Source organism: Stylophora pistillata, chromosome 9 (assembly GCF_964205215.1).
Source record: "Stylophora pistillata chromosome 9, jaStyPist1.2, whole genome shotgun sequence".
Classification (NCBI taxonomy): Eukaryota; Metazoa; Cnidaria; class Anthozoa; order Scleractinia; family Pocilloporidae; genus Stylophora; species Stylophora pistillata.
The window spans coordinates 13,405,743-13,425,663 of NC_142527.1; the positions used below are offsets into that span (position 1 = coordinate 13,405,743).

At 39.9% G+C, this 19,921-nt stretch overlaps 4 protein-coding genes and 2 pseudogenes across 4 annotated transcripts; 2 read left to right on the forward strand and 4 right to left on the reverse strand.

Annotated features, from left to right (window-relative positions):
• Nucleotides 1-310: 310 nt before the first annotated feature.
• LOC148723404 (uncharacterized) lies at nucleotides 311-2,109 on the reverse strand. The gene has a single exon (XM_088733778.1). It carries the CDS (start codon nucleotides 1,344-1,346, stop codon nucleotides 462-464), a length of 885 nt encoding a protein of 294 aa, XP_088589904.1. The 5' UTR covers nucleotides 1,347-2,109; the 3' UTR covers nucleotides 311-461.
• A 951-nt stretch (nucleotides 2,110-3,060) lies between these two features.
• LOC111343374 (uncharacterized protein K02A2.6) lies at nucleotides 3,061-3,981 on the reverse strand. Its single transcript, XM_022950545.2, has 2 exons — nucleotides 3,677-3,981; nucleotides 3,061-3,565 (listed from the first exon to the last, which is right to left on the reverse strand). Exons 1-2 carry the CDS (start codon nucleotides 3,979-3,981, stop codon nucleotides 3,061-3,063), a joined length of 810 nt encoding a protein of 269 aa, XP_022806280.2.
• Nucleotides 3,982-6,611: 2,630 nt separating this feature from the next.
• Nucleotides 6,612-8,771, forward strand: LOC111328699 (uncharacterized). The gene is given in 2 exon segments (XM_022933184.2): nucleotides 6,612-7,503; nucleotides 7,506-8,771. Coding segments are annotated over 2 exon segments (1,329 nt in total). The 3' UTR covers nucleotides 7,943-8,771.
• On the reverse strand, nucleotides 8,662-11,486 carry LOC148723405 (uncharacterized). Its single transcript, XM_088732915.1, has 2 exons — nucleotides 10,902-11,486; nucleotides 8,662-10,470 (listed from the first exon to the last, which is right to left on the reverse strand). Exons 1-2 carry the CDS (start codon nucleotides 11,231-11,233, stop codon nucleotides 9,471-9,473), a joined length of 1,332 nt encoding a protein of 443 aa, XP_088589041.1. The 5' UTR covers nucleotides 11,234-11,486; the 3' UTR covers nucleotides 8,662-9,470.
• A 1,993-nt stretch (nucleotides 11,487-13,479) lies between these two features.
• LOC148723406 (uncharacterized) overlaps nucleotides 13,480-19,921 on the forward strand; it is a 303,906-nt pseudogene continuing 297,464 nt past the window's right edge.
• LOC148723407 (uncharacterized) lies at nucleotides 16,228-19,121 on the reverse strand (annotated as a pseudogene).

Sequence of the window (19,921 nt, forward strand, 5' to 3'; positions counted from 1 at the left end):
AAATAAGATGTTTCTGAAATCAGACTGATTTAAAATGTAAAATTGAATGTAACTATGGCACAGATTGGTCAGACAAATAGCATACCCAGAAGTTACTGTTTTTAGTAGTTGTGAATTCTTAGACCTAAGCAAGAGACTTGGAGAAAAGTATATAGTATAAATATTCTAAAATTGTTTAAATTTACTGTCAAGTTCAAGGGAAATATGGTATAGCTTGGGACAAATAACCACCCTAGATGAAAACTCACCACTTGTGAGATCTTTTTTCCTGAGAAAATAAAATCTGTATCTCCAAGCAATCATAATAACATTATAAATATAACTGCCATTCTATTATATTCTACTTGACCTAAACGTTTCATGAATAGTTACATATATGATAAATATTTCTAGATAATATTGATATTGATCTGATTACGTACCCACACAGGTAAACTAATTTCCTAAATGTTCATCGATGATCAGTCAAATGGTACAATTGGGGGACATAAGTTTGTAAGTGCAGCTGAAACCCTTAGAATCTGATCAATCAATGGAGATTGATCCTTAGAACTAGTGGATAAAAAGTCTGTTGGAAGAATTCCCTCCAAAATGGTATACTTTCTGCGTAGAAGCCCAATCACTCTCTCAACGTGAATTCTGACATGGGCAATTTCCCTTGTCTTTTCTACGTCGATAGGGTCTAGTTGTGTTTTTCCTTTAGTAAAAGCAGGTATCACCAGTTCAGCTCTTTTAAAAGCCACACTTTCTTCAACAGTAAATCCCCTATCTGCCATTACCATATCTCCAGGAAGAAGCTTATTCAGCAGACCACAATTTTCAGTTAAATATTTGTCAGAGGTTCTGCCTCCCCAAGCATTTGACAAGAATGAAATTGTCCCTTGGGGGGTGATACCAATGAGTACCTTGATGGTGTTGTGGTGCTTGTAGGATGAAAATGTCTGTGCCCTTGCAAGAAGATTCGTAGGGCGCTCAATGAAAATCTCAAAGCAGTCGATAATTACTGTGGTTCTATTTCCAAATGCAGATTGAAAACATTTGGGCATTGTGTGCCATAGTTCATGTCGCTCTGGCCAGTAAATCAATGGTGAGAGTCGAGCATCCATAACTTCCATCCAGGTAGTATAAATTCTGTAGACCGTTGACACTGATACTCCAAAACGGTATGAAAGATCTTGATATGGGACGTTAATTCGATTTTTCATCAGTGACATGACCATCTCTTGGAATTTAGAGAGAGATTTCGATTTACGCGTAACAAAGGGTGAGACATGCTCGAAAACAAGTTGGAGAGTTTTAGCTTCGGTAAGACCAGTGTAAAACCTTATTTTTTCGTCATCTGTCATATCATCAGCGTCAAAAGGTGCTTTGCAAGAGCATTTTGAGCTGAACAAATATTCAAACTCGTCTGTCTGAGTGCTTGATTCAGCTTGATCACATTTTACGGTTTCATTTTTATTGGCTTCTACGTCGGCCACACTCAACGTTTCAAAGTGGCTAGCAACATCCTCAACATTTTCGTTCAGAGAACTGTTCGCAAAAATGTCTTTTACTTGTTCACCTGGCTCATCTAACTTGAGTATTTTGGCAGCAGAGGCTTGAAGTGTTTCTTCGTGTTGTCATTTACGTCGCAATTTCCCTCTTTCGGCTCTTTCAGTATCTCGAAGTTGTCGCTCGTCGTCTCGCTGTTTCTTTGAATGTCCAAGATTCAAAGTGGGCACCCAATCAACGTTGTATTTATCCCAACTTGCTGCAGGCTTTCCTGATATGAAGTGGCGACTACAGACGCGATCATGTCGCAAGACTGACTCGGAAAGTTTGTCACGGCTAATGGCGGAAAGCCATCTTGTTCGCCGTTCGATAGACAATTCTTCGGCCTTTTCGCCTTGATTTTTGATAATCGATGGCACAACATAGAACTTGATATCTTTATCTCGGCCAGTGCGATTATGGCAATTGATCATTAAGCAGAGAACCATCGCAAAAACAACTGAAAAGCTCTTTCCGAATTTGAGTTGCGTTTGAATAGTTGGTTGTTAGGCAAAGCTGTACTCAAAGATGGCGGACCGTAACCGTTGTCAAGGAGTTGGTCACGTGAGTGAAAAGCAAGAATACCTTACAAGCAAACGATTCGTGAAATGTTCAGCCAAGTCTCTACAGTTCTCGATCCACTCTGGCTTGTCAAGTGATTGGACTTTGGCCATTCCATGAACAATCGTGACTTTGAATCCTGCGGTGATTTCTTGTGTATTAGTACTAGGGCCACCTGCCTTCTCTAGGATATGCTTAAGGGCACTCTTGCAAGAACAATGCAACATGGTACCATCTCGTGCAAACAAAGATCTTGGGACAACAGTGAACTCATATAAGCCAACAGCCTCTTGGATTTCAATTTCTGGGTGGCTCTTGCACACTATCACCAAACTAGCAAACAGATTTCTGTCCTCCTTTAACTCGATGATCATGTCTTTAGCTTTGACTTTGATGACCTTAGCACTCGTTTTCCAGGTAAGAAGATTGCGCTTCTTTACAGGAGCCCAGAGGTTGATCTTGTGCGATTATCGGAGGCAAAAAAGAAGAGTGGAGGCCAAGTATATATTTAAAGCTATACATTTAATGGGAAGAGGAGCTTACAAGAGGAATGCCTGAGGTCAACTGAACTGTTGCATAATCACATCAGGATATATAAGTCGACCGCAGTTGGTAGGTAAGAGGATTAAGGGTTAACTCCACATCCCCCTTTCTAGACATTTCGATATTTTAAGAATGTCTCTGTGCAGTCTTTTAATAATGGAAAGCGAGTCCATTAAGTAATTTGATCATGAAACTAATAGCAAATGCTCATTCAGTCCTAATCAAAACCTAATCTTTTGGGCAGGTTGACCTTTCTTCCAGAACGAGTAGTGGTTCCAGGAACGGGAACTGGAATGGAAGACTTTTGGGCACACAGAAAAGCTTCGTTCTTCTCTGCCGGAACAGGTGGCTGTTTCTTGGAAGTTTCTGGAGGATCATGTGGAGGGTTTTCGTTGTGTACTTTGCTTCTTTAGGATTTGGATTGAGTTAATGTCTGTTTCTTCTAACAGTTGCGTTGCTATCAGTGTCGAGGTAGTAGGAACGTGGCTGTGGTGTTTTCGATACTACTACTGCATTCTCTTTGCGATCAGGGATGTAAACACGATCTCCTGGCAACAGATTACTGAGCTCTTTAACTGCATGGTGTTGGATGTACTCTTTCATTTGCTCAGTCTTAATCTTGGTTTCCTTTTCACGCAATGTCGTTAACTCTGGCCATTGTGTTGTTAGTTTAGACGGATTAGTTGGAAGGGTGGTGCGAAGTCGCCATCCCATGCATAGTTCGGCTGGGCTGAATCCGTTTTCCAGTGGAGTAGCTCTGTAAGCGAGTAGTGGTTCATACGGATCATCAGATTTTGTAAGGAGGTTTTTAGTTGTTTGCACCATGCGTTCAGCTTCTCCGTTGCTTTGGGGGTATTTTGGACTTCTTGTAATGTTTGTGAATTCCCAGTTTTCTGCATATTTGGTGAATTCCGCTGAGGAATACTTTGGTCTGTTATCGGAGATCACGATTTCTGGAATTCCATGGCGTGCGAAAATCGCTTTTAAGTGATTGATTACTTCTTGAGAGGTGGCTTTTCGATGTACTCCAATCTCTCAATACCGCGAGAAGTAATCTACCACAAGGACAAATTCCTGCCATTTCCATTCGAATAGATCGGTTCCTACTTTTTGGAATGGACGCTCAGGTAACTGTGTAAGAATCATGGGCTCTGCATGATTAGTTTTCGTCTTGATACAAGTAGGGCATTCCCTGACAAGATCTTCTATCTGCTTGCTGAGATTCAGCCACCAGACACCACTTTTCGGTTTTTCACGGCATTTCTGGATGCCTTGAGGACCGGTGTGTATATTGTCTAATACATCGAGCCTTAATGCTGAAGGAATTATGACTCTGTCATCTTTCATTAGGATCCCCTGCTGAACTGTGATTTCTGCCCGGTACTACCAGTATGGTTGGAGTGAACAATTCAAGTGATGTTTCTCTGGCCAGCCTTCACTGCAGAACAGTTTAAGCTTTGAACAGACTTCGTCTTCGTCCTGATGATGGCGTATTTCTTGCAAGCGGCTCTGTAGTGGGCAGGCATTCTACTATGTGTGAGACATAGAGGTTTAAAACTTCGTTAAGTTTCTTCTCCTCTTTCGTGAGACTTCGGTGAAGTAGTGCTCTTGAAAAGGTATCAGCTTTGGTGAGGTCTTTTCCGGGTACATGGACTATTTGGTATGAGTAGCGCATAAGTCGTGTCCAGAACCTTTGAATACGTGGTGGCATGTCCTGGAGACATTTTGAGCTTAGTAACACCACGTACGGTTTGTGATCCGTTTCGATAAGGAAGTCTTTACTGAGGACAAAGTCGGCAAACTTTTCGCAAGCCCAAGTAGTTGAGAGTGCTTCTTTCTCTATCTGAGCGTATCTTTGTTCAGTAGACATCATAGAGCGTGAAGCCAATTTCACCTAGCAAGGCCTCAATCTTTGGAAGTGGATAAGTTTCACGGCAAACGTTTTCATTGAGCTTGGTCAGATCCGCACATATTCGGATTTTCCCGTTTGGTTTAGGTACTGTCACCATTCCAGCGCACCAATTTGTAGGCTTGTCAACCTTTCTGATTACTCCTAGCTTCTCCATTCGGGCAAGCTCTTCCTTTACTTTGCTTTTCATTGGTAATGGAACACTTCTTGGGGTCATGATGGCAAACAGTTGAGCGTCTGACTTCAACTTGATTTCATATTCTCCCTCAAGTTCTTCCAGTCCATGGAACAGTTGAGGATATTTCACTTTAATACTTTCTCGGTAGCTTTGACTTTGGATCTCATTGATTCGAGCCCATAGATTAAGTTTTTGAATCGCTGGCCGCCCCAGAAGAGGTTCTTTTAGGCCTTTAAGGCCTTTAACAACGTAAATATCTTCAGTCATGCACTTTTCTCCCAGGGATAAAGTGTCATGAATTGTCCCTATTACACAGAGACCGTGGTGATCCGCTCCAAAGAGTCTTTTGGAGGTGTAATGTAGTTTTCCTAAGTTGCATTGGCGAAAGACTTCTTCAGGAATAACTGTGACATCCACACCTGTATCAATCTTGAAATTTACTTCGGAGTTTTCTATCGATAGATTTGTATGCCATTTCTCCGATGTTTCGATTGTGTTAACGACTTCGTTGCCGGTCATTACAGAGATATCATCTTCCCCCGAATCATCATTAACTATATGGACTTGTTTTGAGGATTTGCAGACCTTGGAATAGTGACCCTTTTTGTTGCATGCATTGAGGTAGCATCTTTGGTTGGGCAATGCTGAGGAAGGTGACCTGGCTGAGCTCCGCATCTGTAACGTGATTTTTTCTTTGCTTTCGAAGAAACTCCATAATGCTTGGGTTTTGGACTTCTACGTTTGTTTTCTGGAACTTTCCTGTCATGTATTGCCGACATGTCAGCAGCACTTGAGGGATTTTGAAGAATTTGATCTTGATGTTTCGTGATTTCGGCGGATTTAACTTCTTTAATTACCTGATCCAGAGTTAAATTGTCATTTGCCATCAATCCACGCCTGAGATGAGAATCACGCAAACCAGCAATTATTTGAGTGTGCACCATTTGGTCAGGAAAGTCTCCAATAGAGCAGAGGTCGACTCTTCTCTGAAGATCTTCAATAAAGGTGACGACAGATTCTTTGTCTTGCTGAAAGCGTCTTACGAACTATGTTATCTCGAAGACTACAGCAACTTTTCCTTTAAAATGATCTTTGAATTTTTGTTTCACATTTGCATACTGGATATCTTCACAGGACAGTTTGAAACTATCATAGATGTCGGCGGCATTATTTCCCATTACATACATAAGTGTACTAATGCGCACTTTATCTGACAGTCCATCACGTTCTGTAGCTGCTTCAAATAACTTGTAGCGCTCTATCTAGTGGTCCCAATCGTCTGTTTTCGGATCAAACTTAGCCAGAGGAGGAATATTGAAATTTGCTGGCGCCATTTTCACGCTTCCACTTTGTGGGTTATCCGTCTGTAATGAAGCCGTTGAAGAACTCAGTTCCACTGGGTCTGTGGGTGGTGACGTGACTGGCGTGCTTGATTCCTCGAATATTTCTTCGTTTGGATCTTGAGCATTTGAATTCATTCACGCGATGTGAAATGAGGTGGGAAACAACTTTCTTTTCCGCTACTTCTTGTTTCTGCTGTAGGATCCCACTCCTGACACCATGTGCGATTTTTGGAGGTGAAAAAGAAGAGTGAAGGCCAAGTATATATTTAAAGCTATACATTTAATGGGAAGAGGAGCTTAGAAGAGCAAGGCCTGAGGCCAACTGAACTGTTGCATAATCACATCAGGATATTTATAAGTCGAGCGCAGTTGGTAGGTAAGGCCCGGTTCAAACGTCGAACTTTACATGTGCCGAACCTAATAGCAATTCGGGTCGACTCGAATAATTAGGTTCGGCAGTTGATTCAAACGTCGAACCTAAATATGTCGAACTTAATTGAGAAACTGAACATGACTCTACTGCGGTCAGCGGTTATTGCTTACCAAAATGGCGGGAAAAAATGTGGCAAATACAAATGCTGGAAATGAAGAGCTTGTTTTTCTTGCAAATGCGATCAAGGAGGGTAGAAAAAGGCGACTTAAGATGCAGTTGGCATTAAACAACCTTGCTGCCAGGAGAAGACGAGTTTTGAATTTGGCTTGCCTTGTATTATTGCTTATTTCCCATAGGAACGTCACAGTTCCTCGTCCAGTTCGTTCGTGTCGTCGGCTAAAAAGAAATTCTGGCTGGTGGCAAAATGTTTGCAACATCTATTCAGACGCAAGATTCAAAAAAACCTTCAGAGTATCCAGGGGGACATTTAATTTCATCCTGAGACGTATTGAACCCTTCCTTATTCGGCAAACTGTGACGGAAGAACCGATATCACCAGCGCTGAGGCTTGCTATTTGTCTGTATAGACTAAGCCGAGGAGATTATTTCTATACCATCGCCGAAATGTCTGGACTAGGCGTCTCCACAATTTCCTCAATTTGTCAGGAAGTCTGTCAAGTCTTGGTGGACCATTTATGGAACGAGAATGTGTCAAGTCACATGCCCCAAACTGAAGAAGAGTTTAAACAAAAAATTCTTGACATGGAAGAATTCTGGCAATTTCCATGCTGTTGGACAGCATCGGATGGCTGCCATATTCCTATGAAATGCCCGCCTGGAGGACTTCAGTCTTGCAAAGAGTACCATAACTTTAAAAATTTCTATTCCATTGTACTGATGGCAATGGTAGACTCACATTACAGATTTGTGTGGGGTAGCTGCGGGTTTCCAGGAAATTCTCACGACGCAGTTATTTTTAGATCAACCGACCTTTGGACCCGTATCCAAGAAGGCCTCATTCCAGTAATTGGAAAAACTGTAGGAGATGTTACTGTTCCACCACTTGTAGTGGGGACTCTGCATTCCCTCTACGAACATGGTTGATGAAACCATATACTAATGCAATTCTGACCCCCAAGCAACGTTACTTTAATTACCGCTTAAGCAGAGCTCGCATGGCTACAGAGGGTGCTTATGGGCAGCTCAAGGGTAGGTGGAGGGTCCTACTCCGAAAGAGGGAAAGCAGTCAAGATAATGTCCGCTTAACAACATTGGCATGTATTGTTCTCCACAATATATGCATTGCACGAGGAGATGCCATTTCAAAAAAGCTTGATTTGAGTTTGGATGCAAATGGTCAAAAGAGAAATCGTGAGGAAATAAGAAAACTGTTGCAGATGAGAAATTGTTCAAGCATCAGAGATGTGTCACTGGAGGCAAAAAAAGTAAGGAATGCACTATGTGAAAAACTATGGCTTGAGAAGGAAACTGGCAAAGTCTGTTAATTCAGTACTGATACATTTACTATTTTCACCAAATTATTTTCATATGATTGTATCAAGTGCAAGATTTAATTAGCCTGCAGCGCAGACAAACTAAACAGCTGTTTCTTTTTTTCGTTGTTGTTGTTGCTGTTTAATACATGTCTGGCTGCCTTGCAGGCTATACATTCAATCTGATCAGCAGCACTGACAGAGACACCACATGAAAGTCAGCCATGTTCAGTAAAAAAGAACTGTTAATGATAATACTAGGTTGTTTATAGTTAGATCTTGTGTTTTCCGTTGGTTATATTGTGGTAGAGCATATGTGGTCTATGTGCAGTGAAATTGATTTTGATGTTAATTTGATGGTGGCAATTTTGTTGTTATAAGTTATTTTGGGTCCCACATTTTAAGTATTGGAATAATTGGATAAACTTTGCATTATTCCCTTTATATGGGTGCCCACTAAGATCTTCAATCTTGGAGAAAAATGTTGAGCCACTTCACAAAAATTACTGCTTGTTGAGGGTACCAAAGGAAAAGTTTCATCCCCTTTTCGATTTCATTGTTGTCAAGATCAAATTTTTTCTTCACAGTGTCAATCCAGTCATAAAAAGGTTGTGAGAATTAAGGAAGTGATCAGCAAATAGACATCCCCTTGAATAATTAAAAATTCTCCCAACTAATACTAAAGGAAACAAAGAGACCAGTAAGGAGAACTTGTCCATTGACTATGCAGCTTAAATGGTAAATTGCTTTTAATTGCATTTATGTTCTGAAACAACAATGAAAGATGACTTTCATAAATTTAATATTAATAGAAAAATAAAGTTTAAACATTCAATTTTTATGTACTGCAAATATTGTTGAAAAAAAAACATTCAACATATAATTATTTTACTTCTGATATACACACATTTTCCTTGTAGTTTATTCATGTTAAATAAAACTCCTTTGATTGTTATGTATATTTTGCAATTGCCCTACAGCAGATATACCGTCTTTTCTCAATTAAAAACCCCTGGCATTTACCTCTTTGAAACATTGTGGACCTAGGGTTTATTTGACCCCCGAAGCTCGCTTGAGCTCTTTATTCATGAAGTTCTGGTTATTTCTTCATAAATTTTGTATGGCTTTATAATGGGGCACGGGTAACATTTGTACAGACATAAATTGTTACATTATATCTGCACCTTGTTTAACCTCTAATAGATACTTCAGGGTTTTATTTAAAACTCCACCTTGGAGACCAGGCATTTACTGAAAGCCCGGCATTTAATCAAAAAACTACAGTACTAAAAAATGTTACTGTATCATCATTTTGCAACATATTGAACTGAAACAAACGTAGAAATAAATTTATCCATATTCAACCATTTTTTTTTAATTCAAAGTGTTCAAAAGAAATCTATTCTTGCAAAAAAGAACTTAAGTTAAAACCAGTAAGAATGCTGTCCAATGCAACACAATAAATTGACCTGAGAAGAACTGTGGTCAAAGTAATAGTTATTAATAGTTATGAGCACATTATAACTAATAAGCTCTATGTCTACAATGTCTGGTATTTTCCATTGCCATAAAGGAAAGGGTTCCCATAAGAACCTTCAGACATGCTTTCCTGGGTGGTTTGTTGTGGCCCTTGAGAACCCTGCAATGATGGGTAAAACCCTGCTTCATGACAGGGAAAGCCCTGATTCCATGATTGGTAAAACCCTGTTTCCATATTGGAGGATGGAGGCACCATACTGGATGATGGAGGCAAGCCTGAATTGGCTCTATGACCAAGCATGAGTTGAAATAACTTCAACTCATGCTCTCGGGACTTTTCCATTTCGTCTTTCAGAAAGCTGATCATCTCTTTTGTGGGGTCATTTCTGACAACTTCAGTGATGAGTTTCATCACTTGGGTGTTGTCAAGTTTATCTTTAGCAAATTTCTCCTTCTTTGCAGACCTTTTTGGTATATACAGGGCGTCTTCGTCCCCAGCATTATCAGAGGGGTGGTCATCATGAGAACTTCCAGGGGTACATGGAGAGGACGATGATGATGGCTCTAAAGCACGTTCGGGCTGACAGGAATCCCTTGTTTTAACCACTGCAAACAAGGCATTGAACCAGCTTCCAAACCCATGGTCTTCCTGGTACCTCTTTATTCCTGTTGCAGTTTTCTGAGTTAGTGCAGCTTGTTTACACTGGCTGACACACTTTTTGAACTTGGTCCTCAGCTGGGCAATTGACATGTTGAACTTGTCACCTCTTGCTGATGCCCTGCCTTTCAGCTCATCCAAGATTTTGGCATAAATTGGACTATTTCTCTGATTCTTGGTGTTCGTAAAAATCAGTTTGGTCTTAAACTCATTGCTGTTAACAACAATGTCAATGAAATCATCAAGAACTTTCGGGCACCATTGAGGTCTTCGCCTAGGTCTTTTGCCCTTCCTGGCCTTTCCTTTCTTTACAAATAGTGACAAAGCTTTGTCCACATCTTCATTGTCATCACCCTCTTCACTTGTAACATCATCTTCATCCTCATTTGCGTCAATGTTTTTGCTATAGGACAAACATTCAAACCTAGATATTAGCTTCATCAGCTTATTATAATTATGTTTCATAACCTGGGTTGGTGAAAATTAGACAACCAAATTTTACTATTTGAAACTTCCTACAATCTCCGCTGAGGAAATTATGAATATAATGATGTTAACTGAAATGATCACATGTTTTTCTTCAAAAATGTCTTTTCTCATGACCTTTCAGTAAAAAAGTAAACAAAAAAAGTTTATGACCGAGATATCCATGGCAAACCTTAGCATTTGCTTATTAGCTCAAACTGACCAAACAAGCAAATTTAATTTGAGTGTGTAGCCCATTTAGAACAAAAGAAGGGACATTATCAATACTTAAGCTTACGTACTTTACTTAATTCACGTCCCCTCGGGGCTTTTCAGAGAAATAATATCAGAATGACCTGAGAAGCATACCTTTTCATAGCGGGTGGCTTTGTGGACTTAACATTCAAGCTTGACTCTTGGCTTTTCTGACCCACACTGGTCTCCTCGTGATCATTGCCTTCGGTTTCTTCAAGAATCATTTTCTCTCGAAAACATGACTCGCAGTACGCTACCGAACTGCCTGCTTTCCAATCCGCTACACTTTCATCATTTTCAAATACGGAACACCGCATACAAAAGTAATTCTTACACCTCAGACACGTATATTTTGTGTTCTCGAAGCAAGAGGAACACATATCTTCCGCTCTTCCCGCCATTTTGTTTGAAAAGATCAAAACAAGTCGTATGCGCATGTCAAACATAAGAATCGTGCAGAACTCTGGGTAAAAATTAATTTATTTAATGTATTTGTAATGTATGCATTAGATTCGGCACATGAAACGGTTCGACGTATGAATCAAAGTTGATCTTTTGCCGTTCTATCCGACAAGCCCGGTCGAATAGAACGGCAGGTCGACCCGAATACAAATCTGCCGGACCTAATTGATTCAAACGTCGAACTTTACATGTGCCGAACCTAATTATTAGGTTCGGCACATGTAAAGTTCGACGTTTGAACCGGACCTAAGAGGATTAAGGGCTACCGTATTTACCCGTGTATAAGTCGACTCGATGTATAAGTCGACCCCCGAAAATCCTGAGAAATTGCCAATTTTATCGTATATCCTTTGTATAAGTCGACCCTAATTTTTTTGAATTATCAAGTATCTTTTAGGATGAAATGTGAGCGAAAGTCAAGGCTGAGAGAGGAAAAAACAGCAAAGATTCTTCACTTGTTATCGAGCGTGCCGCCATTTTGTTTGCTGAGCAACCTCCCCTGCTTCTCATTCCAGGCACTGGTAACAAGCCACAACAATTTTCTTTAAAAACTTTGTTACTTCGGCATTTGAGATAGCTTATCAGCATTCTTTCTCCAGTCTCTAACCAGCTTCTCGTTCACATTATACTTCCTGGCGGCCGCACAGTTGTTCGTTTCTTCAGCAAATTTGATGACTAAAAGCTTGTACTTAGCGGAGTATTTCATTCGTTTAGGCATGTTGAGAATCGTTTGAAGAGATATAACTTATAATTGTTGCGAGTTGCTCGTAGTTCTGAAAATTGTTTATAAAGCCGCTCTATTGAATCTGACAACATTAGACCAGAAAGGTGTGATATCACACCTATTGAAAGCAATTGAATGGACTTGTGATATTTTAGCGTCAATAAGCAACGCGTAAACAATCAATTGAAGTTGATTTTTATACCCGGTGTATAAGTCGAGGTCGAATTTTTAGGGTGTAAATTTGGTCAAAAAAGGTCGACTTATACACGGGTAAATACGGTAATCCCAAAGATCTTTCCTGTCTTGATCTTATCTTGTACAAAAGCACTGAATAGCTTTCTCCCTTCTTCAGTCTGATTAACATGATTCTACGATATGGGTAGCAGCATCCCTGCCCTGCTTTATGCTGACCCTCTCGGGCTCATTACCACTAGTGGGCTTATGGAAGTCAACCCCCTTTATCTCTTTCTGGATAAGCTCCTTAACTGAACATCGACTAAGAGTCTTTGAACTATTCTCGTTTGAAATGGAATCAAAAGCCTGTTCCAGTTGTGCCATGTTGAGTATTTCTCCGCTATTGAGGGCAGTTTGGGTAAGGTTAAAAAACTTCAGCTTACCTGCTGTCTCACCTCTTGACATTCTCTCATCATCTTTGATAGTTTTAGGCAAAACCCCAGTCACATGCCTCGCCCAGCAGCTTTTATGATATTTAATATCAATGGCATGAGCGTCAGAGCTGTCTAGAGCCGTCGTGAGCTTCACGAGCAGTTTAGGATCCTTAGATTGCTTTACTGCATTATCAAGAGAGCTACCAGCAGATGATGTTGACAACAAATGCAGAGGGTTCTGGTACTTCGCTTTCTCTTCACAAAAGAAGCACAGATTGCTGTCATAAGGGACAGTTTTCGACCTTGTAACCATTTGCAATTGCATGTATTTTTTGTGGTTAATTTTTTTCCCTAGTTCAAATTTTATTTTGCTATTGTTTTTGGGTATGTTAATGTATAATAATGAGTTTGAAACAAACTAAATTGGAAGCATGGATAAAATTGAACCACAACATATACACAAAATAAAACCAAACGGGTATCATGAGTCACTCAGAACATCAAAAGTAATTAGTTTTAAATTTAATTCAATAATTTTTATGTAGATCCATCCACTGGAATAACCACTCAAGAATTAGAGCATCAAAATGATGAGACTGATAAGTTTGGACATCTTTACAGTGGGGATGACAGTGTAATAGCTGCTACTGGAACTGAAGACCAGAAGTTGAATTATGCAATTGTAAAGGGCATTTTTGAAGCAATTGAACTTGGTGCAAAACCAGGTGCTTCTCTAGCTACATTTACAGACCTGCTATGCTATGCACACCAAATGTACTGCAGAGGGAAAGATATTGATGAAGATGATCACAAAATGAAATGTTCATGGCCGGAGGACTGGGGAGGAGCAGAAGAATATCTCAAGGATATATGCTATGAGGATGCTCATGAATATTTCATTTGCTTGAGTGCGAGTCATAAGTATCACTGGGACATCATGCAGTCTGCAACTGAAACGTGTCGCTTCTGTGGAGTAGTAGGAACCATTAAGTATTACTATCTTGGATTGCATGGAAAAGTTAAGCTATGGACAGCAGACCCAGACATGTGCTCAAAGATGAAAGCTCATTGGTTAGAAAAAGAACACTGGATTGATAGAAATGGCTGGGAAACTAAGAAGGAGGTCTGGGATGGAACTAGATTTGCTGAACCGGCATGGTTCTGGGATCCAGATAGTAGTTGGTGTTTGCCCACAAGATGTAAAAGAGATGGTTGCAAGAATGTTTTGAGTGCTGCTGATGTATTGCAAGCCCCTACTCTGCCTGATGGACATCGAGAACTGTATTGTGAGAATTGCTGTACCAAATTTCTTCATCGACCTGTGTTTGTGATTGGTGACCCAAGAAACATCGCCTACATAGGTAAGTTAGTTTATGATAAAATGCTCAATGTTTAAAAAATAATAATTATAATAAAGTGAATGTACATTTAGCTGTCTTACAGACTTATAAATGTATGATTTTTGTTATGTTTATTTATTATCTGTTTTGGTCAAGATAACAATATTATTTGTAATTGCCACCTCCATTGTAATGCAAGTGGTGCTATTTTAATCATGTTTGTTTAGGCTTTTACCCCTTTTTCTCTTTCAATTTAATGAAAACAATAGATTTTTTATTGTGTATAATTTTAAGGACACAGGGATGGCTTTCAGCCCTTTTGAAAGAAATCACGCAGCACTAGTAAGGCAATTATTGTATTGCATGTACTATTCAAATCTTACCCAGTATACTGCCCCCATTGTTGATGATACAGCTTGAATGAAAAGTCTGACATACGCTGCTGACACACAGATGTATATATGATTTATAGAATTAAGATAATTTGTATCAAAATAATTATTTTCTAAGTACTCAAGACCCTGGATATAGATGTCAGATAACTTGTGAGTTTTTGTCAACTTCCTTACACTCTGGGGCAGATCCAGGCATTTCTGAAAGGGTGCCCTTGGACAGAACATTAAAGTGCAATTCCCTGTAATTTTTGCATAGCTTAGTTACCAGACTGGTTGGCTCCACTAAGTGCTGCCTACTGACATCTTATGTAATTTTGTTGCAGTTTCAAGGTTTCCTCTGATTTGAATTTTTTTCAAATCAGCTGTTGAAATTTTTTCTTTTGTCAAACCATTCTCAAACTCATTAATAATTCATCAAGCTAAAACAAAGGAAATCACTACTGTGAAGGATGTTTAGAAATGTGATCTTAATTATCATTAAATTTTGTGAACTTTTCCTTCGAATTTCTCCAACAATTATCAATGGTTTGAGAAGCTATATCAAACACTCAAAACAGCATTTCCTCCTTTTTCTAAACACCCTGAGGTTGGTTAAAAACAACTTGGCTGCGCCTAGTTTTTCCAACCTACTTCTCCGTGTTTGGAAATCACATGAAACACTCTTCCTCAAGTTTGATCTATTACTTGAAATACAGGTATTTATAATCTGAGCTAAAGGAAAGTGCCAATTAATCTGGTTTGTAAAACTTTCAAACTAAAGAAAATTTGAACCACAGCATTTACTTGTTTATGGAATAGGTGCCATAGATGTGTCAGTGGCAGCAATGTCAAAGGAAGACCGCTTACAGACAGATGAAGTTTACACAGTAGGATTTGTGCCATTTTAATTAGGACCTGCTTGACACACAGCCAAACAGTATTGATCCTTTTCTTGAGCCCCTGGTCAGTGATATTGAAACTGGATTTATTGAAGGTACGCTTTCTCTTTTGATAGTTCTTTATGTGTGAACAGTAGGCTCTTCTCACCTTCTGAATGATCGAGTTAAGAGAAGACACCTTTAAAGGGGGATTTGTTTTTGATAGGTGAAATGACAGAAGCTTGCCTAGTCTGTTAGGAATAATATGCTGACAAAACAAAAAAGTTTAAGACAATTTCAGACACAATACAAGCTGGATAATAATTTGGCACAGTATGTGGACCAAGGTGTTGAGTGACATGTATGTTTCAAGAAGGAAAGGAAAGGAAAGGATGTCCAAGGTGTCATATATGCGGTAGGTGTTGAAAGTTTAAAACTAACTCCAGTTATCTGCAGTTAGTGTACATATTTGTTTGCAAGACATGTGTGAAGAGGTAATAAACTCAACTGAACTGAACTGTGATACCCATCCTTGTCAGTCTACATATTAATGTACTAGGAAATGTACCATCTCAAATGTTAATAAGAGTATTGTAAGCACGTCTGTTAACTGTGAGTAATGGTTAATGCATGTTTACTGTAGGCACATGGCTGAGTGAACATAATCACAACTACTACTCAAACTTCAATAAGCAATACAGATACCCTTACCCAAAAAGGTTGCTTGAGGAAGAATTGCCGGTGATGAAGGCATTAAAAGAAGAAGAAAGACCAACCTATTTGCTAAAAATAAGCAAGGAAAATGGTCTGTTGGAGTTATCAATTCTTCACAGGCTTTATAGCCTTTATGGATTTGATGTTCTCAGGGACACAGTTTTTGATGCTATGCACCTGTTGCCTCTCAATGTGGTCAAGAATAACATTGAGTGATAGATTTCTAATGGTGCTTTTAACAAAAAAGACCCATCAGTTGCCCTTTAGGGTTTTGTTGTAGCCTCTTGCATGTAACACATTAACTGGTCACCTGCTTGGCCATCTTTCGGACTCCCATGATTCAGAAGCGTTTCCCTGATTCATAGATGAGGCTTTTGTATCCACAATGCACTTGTTTATCATGGAGATGTTTAAGGAGTAAGTCTACTATTTTTTGCCCGTTTGGTAAAATAATAGGATTTAGCATCTCATTTGGCTGTGACCTGATGTTTTCGAGTCTTCCATATGCACATAACAATCCTCATTCGTCTGGTTTTGACATCAGCTTTTGGTCTACAGTGTCCATGTTGATTGTCTCCTGACACCATTTGAATATCTGTATTTCGGATTTCTTCAATTCTCCTAGTGAAATCGGGCTCGTGTTATTTCTTTCTTTCTTGCATTGTTAATGAATCTCAGGAGATAGGCCAGAGTCTTTCTAGCTTTGGCAAACGTTGAACAGGTCTTCATTAAGTGTTGCAAGATAGGGTTATCTGTCGGTTGTCCAATGTTTAGAGACTCCTCTGAGGCAACTGTACATGGTGTTGGTTCTTTGTACTTGGTCGTCTTCTTGGTGAACTTAATTTCTTTTGATGATTCTTTGTCATCTTTCTTTGAATTTTCTTTGAACTTTGGCCACACCTTTTTGGGGCGCCGCAGAAATGGAGGACCTTCCATCCAAGTTTTTACCTCCTCTGGTGGTACTCCTCTCGTCACAACATCTGCTTGGGTTAGCATCAGATCTGATGTACTTCAATGTTTGTGTGTTTGGGTTTCCTGAATCTCAGCAACTCTTACCGAGACAAACAGCTTGAATCTCTTGGGGGGTGTTCTAATCCAGGCTAATACGGTTTGGGAATCCATCCAAAACACTGTCTTGGTGTCAGTCAATTCTTCAAGTTCTAGTGCTTCTTTGCAAGTGCTGTAAAATCTGGAGAGCGTAAGACATCCATTAATTCCAATTGCGGAATGGATTTTTTCTTTAGTGGTGCAAGAACGCCTTCACCATGAGTGGGACACAAGAGTAACTGCCATTAGCAAGCTTCCATCTGAGGAATATGACGGCCTGGTATGCCTTCTCTCCTCGGTCGCAAATTCCATGGATTTCAGGTAAATCCACCGCATTATCAGGCTTCACTTTTCTGTCAAACTTGTATTTGAGGAGTTGGTTGAGGATTTGAATGTTCCTTATCCACTTCGTACAAATGTCTTCGGGAGAATTTCGTCCCACGAATATCCCGCACTCCATAGTTCTTCGAGATCAGTTCCCAGTTCAATGGTGCATGTTGCTGCGAGACCCATAGGATACCACAACTGTGCGATGCTGGCTAGGCATCCGCTCTTGGAAAGATTTATCAAGCCTGCCACGATTTCACTTCTCTTAAAAGAAATCTTGTCGAGAACTTTGTCCCATTTATGGCTGAGAAAATTTGTACATTCGTCGGACTGGTTAAGTTCTTGTTGTTGGAGTGCTATGTTTTGACTTGAAATTGTCCTGTTGAGAGTATGGCATCGATTTCTCTTGTAACCTTCTTGCATTTTGCTTCATTCTCTCTGGAACTGCCAATATTGTCCACATAGACAGGCATGCAGAGCTCTTAGCTCCTTCTGGATGTTGTGCTTGTGATGCTTTGGCCAAGGTCTTGATTCCTGCAGCTGCAATATCGGGCACGGGTTTGTCTCTGAAATTTAATCTTGCCCATTGATACACTCGGGGCGTTTCACTTTCGTTCCTTCTCCACGGGAACCTGTGGAAGACTTGATCATCTGGGTGGATCTGAATTTGATTAAACATCTTGCACATGACTCCGGTATATGCAACTTGGTTGAAGTGCCAAGCCATAAGCTGTTAATGTAGTTGGGTCCCTTTTCTAGATGATCGTTTAAGGAATTTCCAGTTTTCCCCTTTGCGGATGCATCAAGAACTAAATGAAGCTTGGTGGTTCTATCTGGGGTTAATACAGCCTGCATAGGAAGGTACCACTCTGGGATGGTATGATTGACTCGTTTGATTTCTACGATAAACTGTTGTTTGAGCAGCCTCTGAATTTTGACTTGTACGTCCTCGAGGCAATTCTTTCTCTTGAAAGTTTTTTCTGATGACAATATACGCTGATATGCAACATCGTAATTGCTCTCCTCTGGGGGTCCATCATCTGATCATGGCATTCGTACTTGGACTTGCCCATTGACGATTTTAGTTGAGTCTGCAATTGACTTGATAAGTTTGTTTTCTTTGAACTCGTTGTCTTTACATGTGCAAAGCTTTGTAGGCTTGAGTCCTAGCATGTCTTGAACAAGGAGTTTCGTCATGTCTTCCAATGCACTGACAGTTCCCATGTCAACTGATCTGATCACAGGTTTGTGTCCTTTATCGCAGAATTAGCCCATGACATACCATCCGAAGCAATTTCTCTTTGCTATTGATTCTCCTGGACCTCCAGAGATAACATGAATATCGACGAATGCATCAGGAAAATCTGTTCCGATCAACAGGTCTACTGACCCACCAGATAAAAATAGTTTATTTGAGATTGCTTCTAAGTGTGGGTAGCTATTCACAATCTTTCTTGACACTGTTTTTTGCTGAGTTGCACGGTCTATTTACTGCATAAACCTGCATGGGCTTCTGAATGGTTTCTTCAGATATGGGTACAATGGTAATTTTGACTAACTCTGATTCTTCTGACTTCTTCTGACCACCAGCCAGATTCATGGTTAGGGCCACTTAAACCTAGTTTTTTAGCTACATTCTTTGAGATGAAGCTCGTGTTGGAACCACTATCTAAAATCGCGAGGGTTTCAACATAGTTTCCATCCGTCCTTGTCTTTAATCCTCACTTTCTGAACTGGACATTGTCCGGGGACATTCCTCGCTCGTTGAACGTCGAAGGTACTGGCTTGTGACTCTGTCCAATGACCTGGGACGTTACTCGTTTCAACGAGGAAAAGTGAGAAGCAATGCGTATAACGCATTCCCGTGAAAAATCGATTACGGAACTACACACTTGGTACAAACTTAAAGGATGTTAAAAGTTTTAAAGATCTTGGAGTTAAAATATAAAAAGATATATTCTGGAGTGAACATACCAGTACCTTGGTGAACAAGGCCAATCAGATCCAAGGGCTTATAAAATGGTCTGTTGGCACAGCTAATACAATAACCTTTTCACTGCTTTACAAATCATTGGTTAGACCTCTTTTAGAGTACACTGTGCCAGTCTGGAATCCTTACTTGGTCAAAGATATCCACGCAATAGAGAATGTGCAAAGACGTGTGTCAAGATTAGCTTGACACACGTGAGGTGATATGCCCTACGTGGACCGCTGTTACAAATTAAATTGGCCATTGTTGTCCACTCATAGAACATATTTCTCACTAGTGGAATGCTATAAGTTTGGTTTGTCCCATCTTGATTTCAAGAAATATTTTGAATTTGCAAAAGTAAATTCCACTAGAGCCAACCACTCATATAAATTTTTTTAAATGAATTACAGTCAACTGTTTTAAACATTCATTTTTTGTTAGAGTAATTAGAGATTGGAAGAGTTTAGCCAAGAACGTTGTTGAAGCAGGAAACCTTTAAAGTTTTAAATTAAGACTTAAGAGTCTGTCCATGAGACGACCAGGCAGGCGTGACACATGCCATCTCACCGATTTCTCTCAAACTTTCACAGATGATTAAGATCATAAAGTTATTCTAGAGTCCAAAGTAGTTTGGGCTCCCGGTTAATCCCTGGGGTACAAGGGCTTTCACATCAAATCCCAGGAATAA

Coding starts and splice junctions, on each gene's coding strand:
- LOC111343374 (XM_022950545.2), bottom strand. CDS start 3,981: ATGAAAGATGACAGAGTCATAATTCCTTCAGCATTAAGGCTCGATGTA. Junction 3,566..3,676: donor GTGGTAGATTACTTCTCGCG/GTATTGAGAGAT, acceptor CTCCGATAACAG/ACCAAAGTATTCCTCAGCGG.
- LOC148723404 (XM_088733778.1), bottom strand. CDS start 1,346: ATGACAGATGACGAAAAAATAAGGTTTTACACTGGTCTTACCGAAGCT.
- LOC148723405 (XM_088732915.1), bottom strand. CDS start 11,233: ATGTTTGACATGCGCATACGACTTGTTTTGATCTTTTCAAACAAAATG. Junction 10,471..10,901: donor AAGCCACCCGCTATGAAAAG/GTATGCTTCTCA, acceptor TTTGTCCTATAG/CAAAAACATTGACGCAAATG.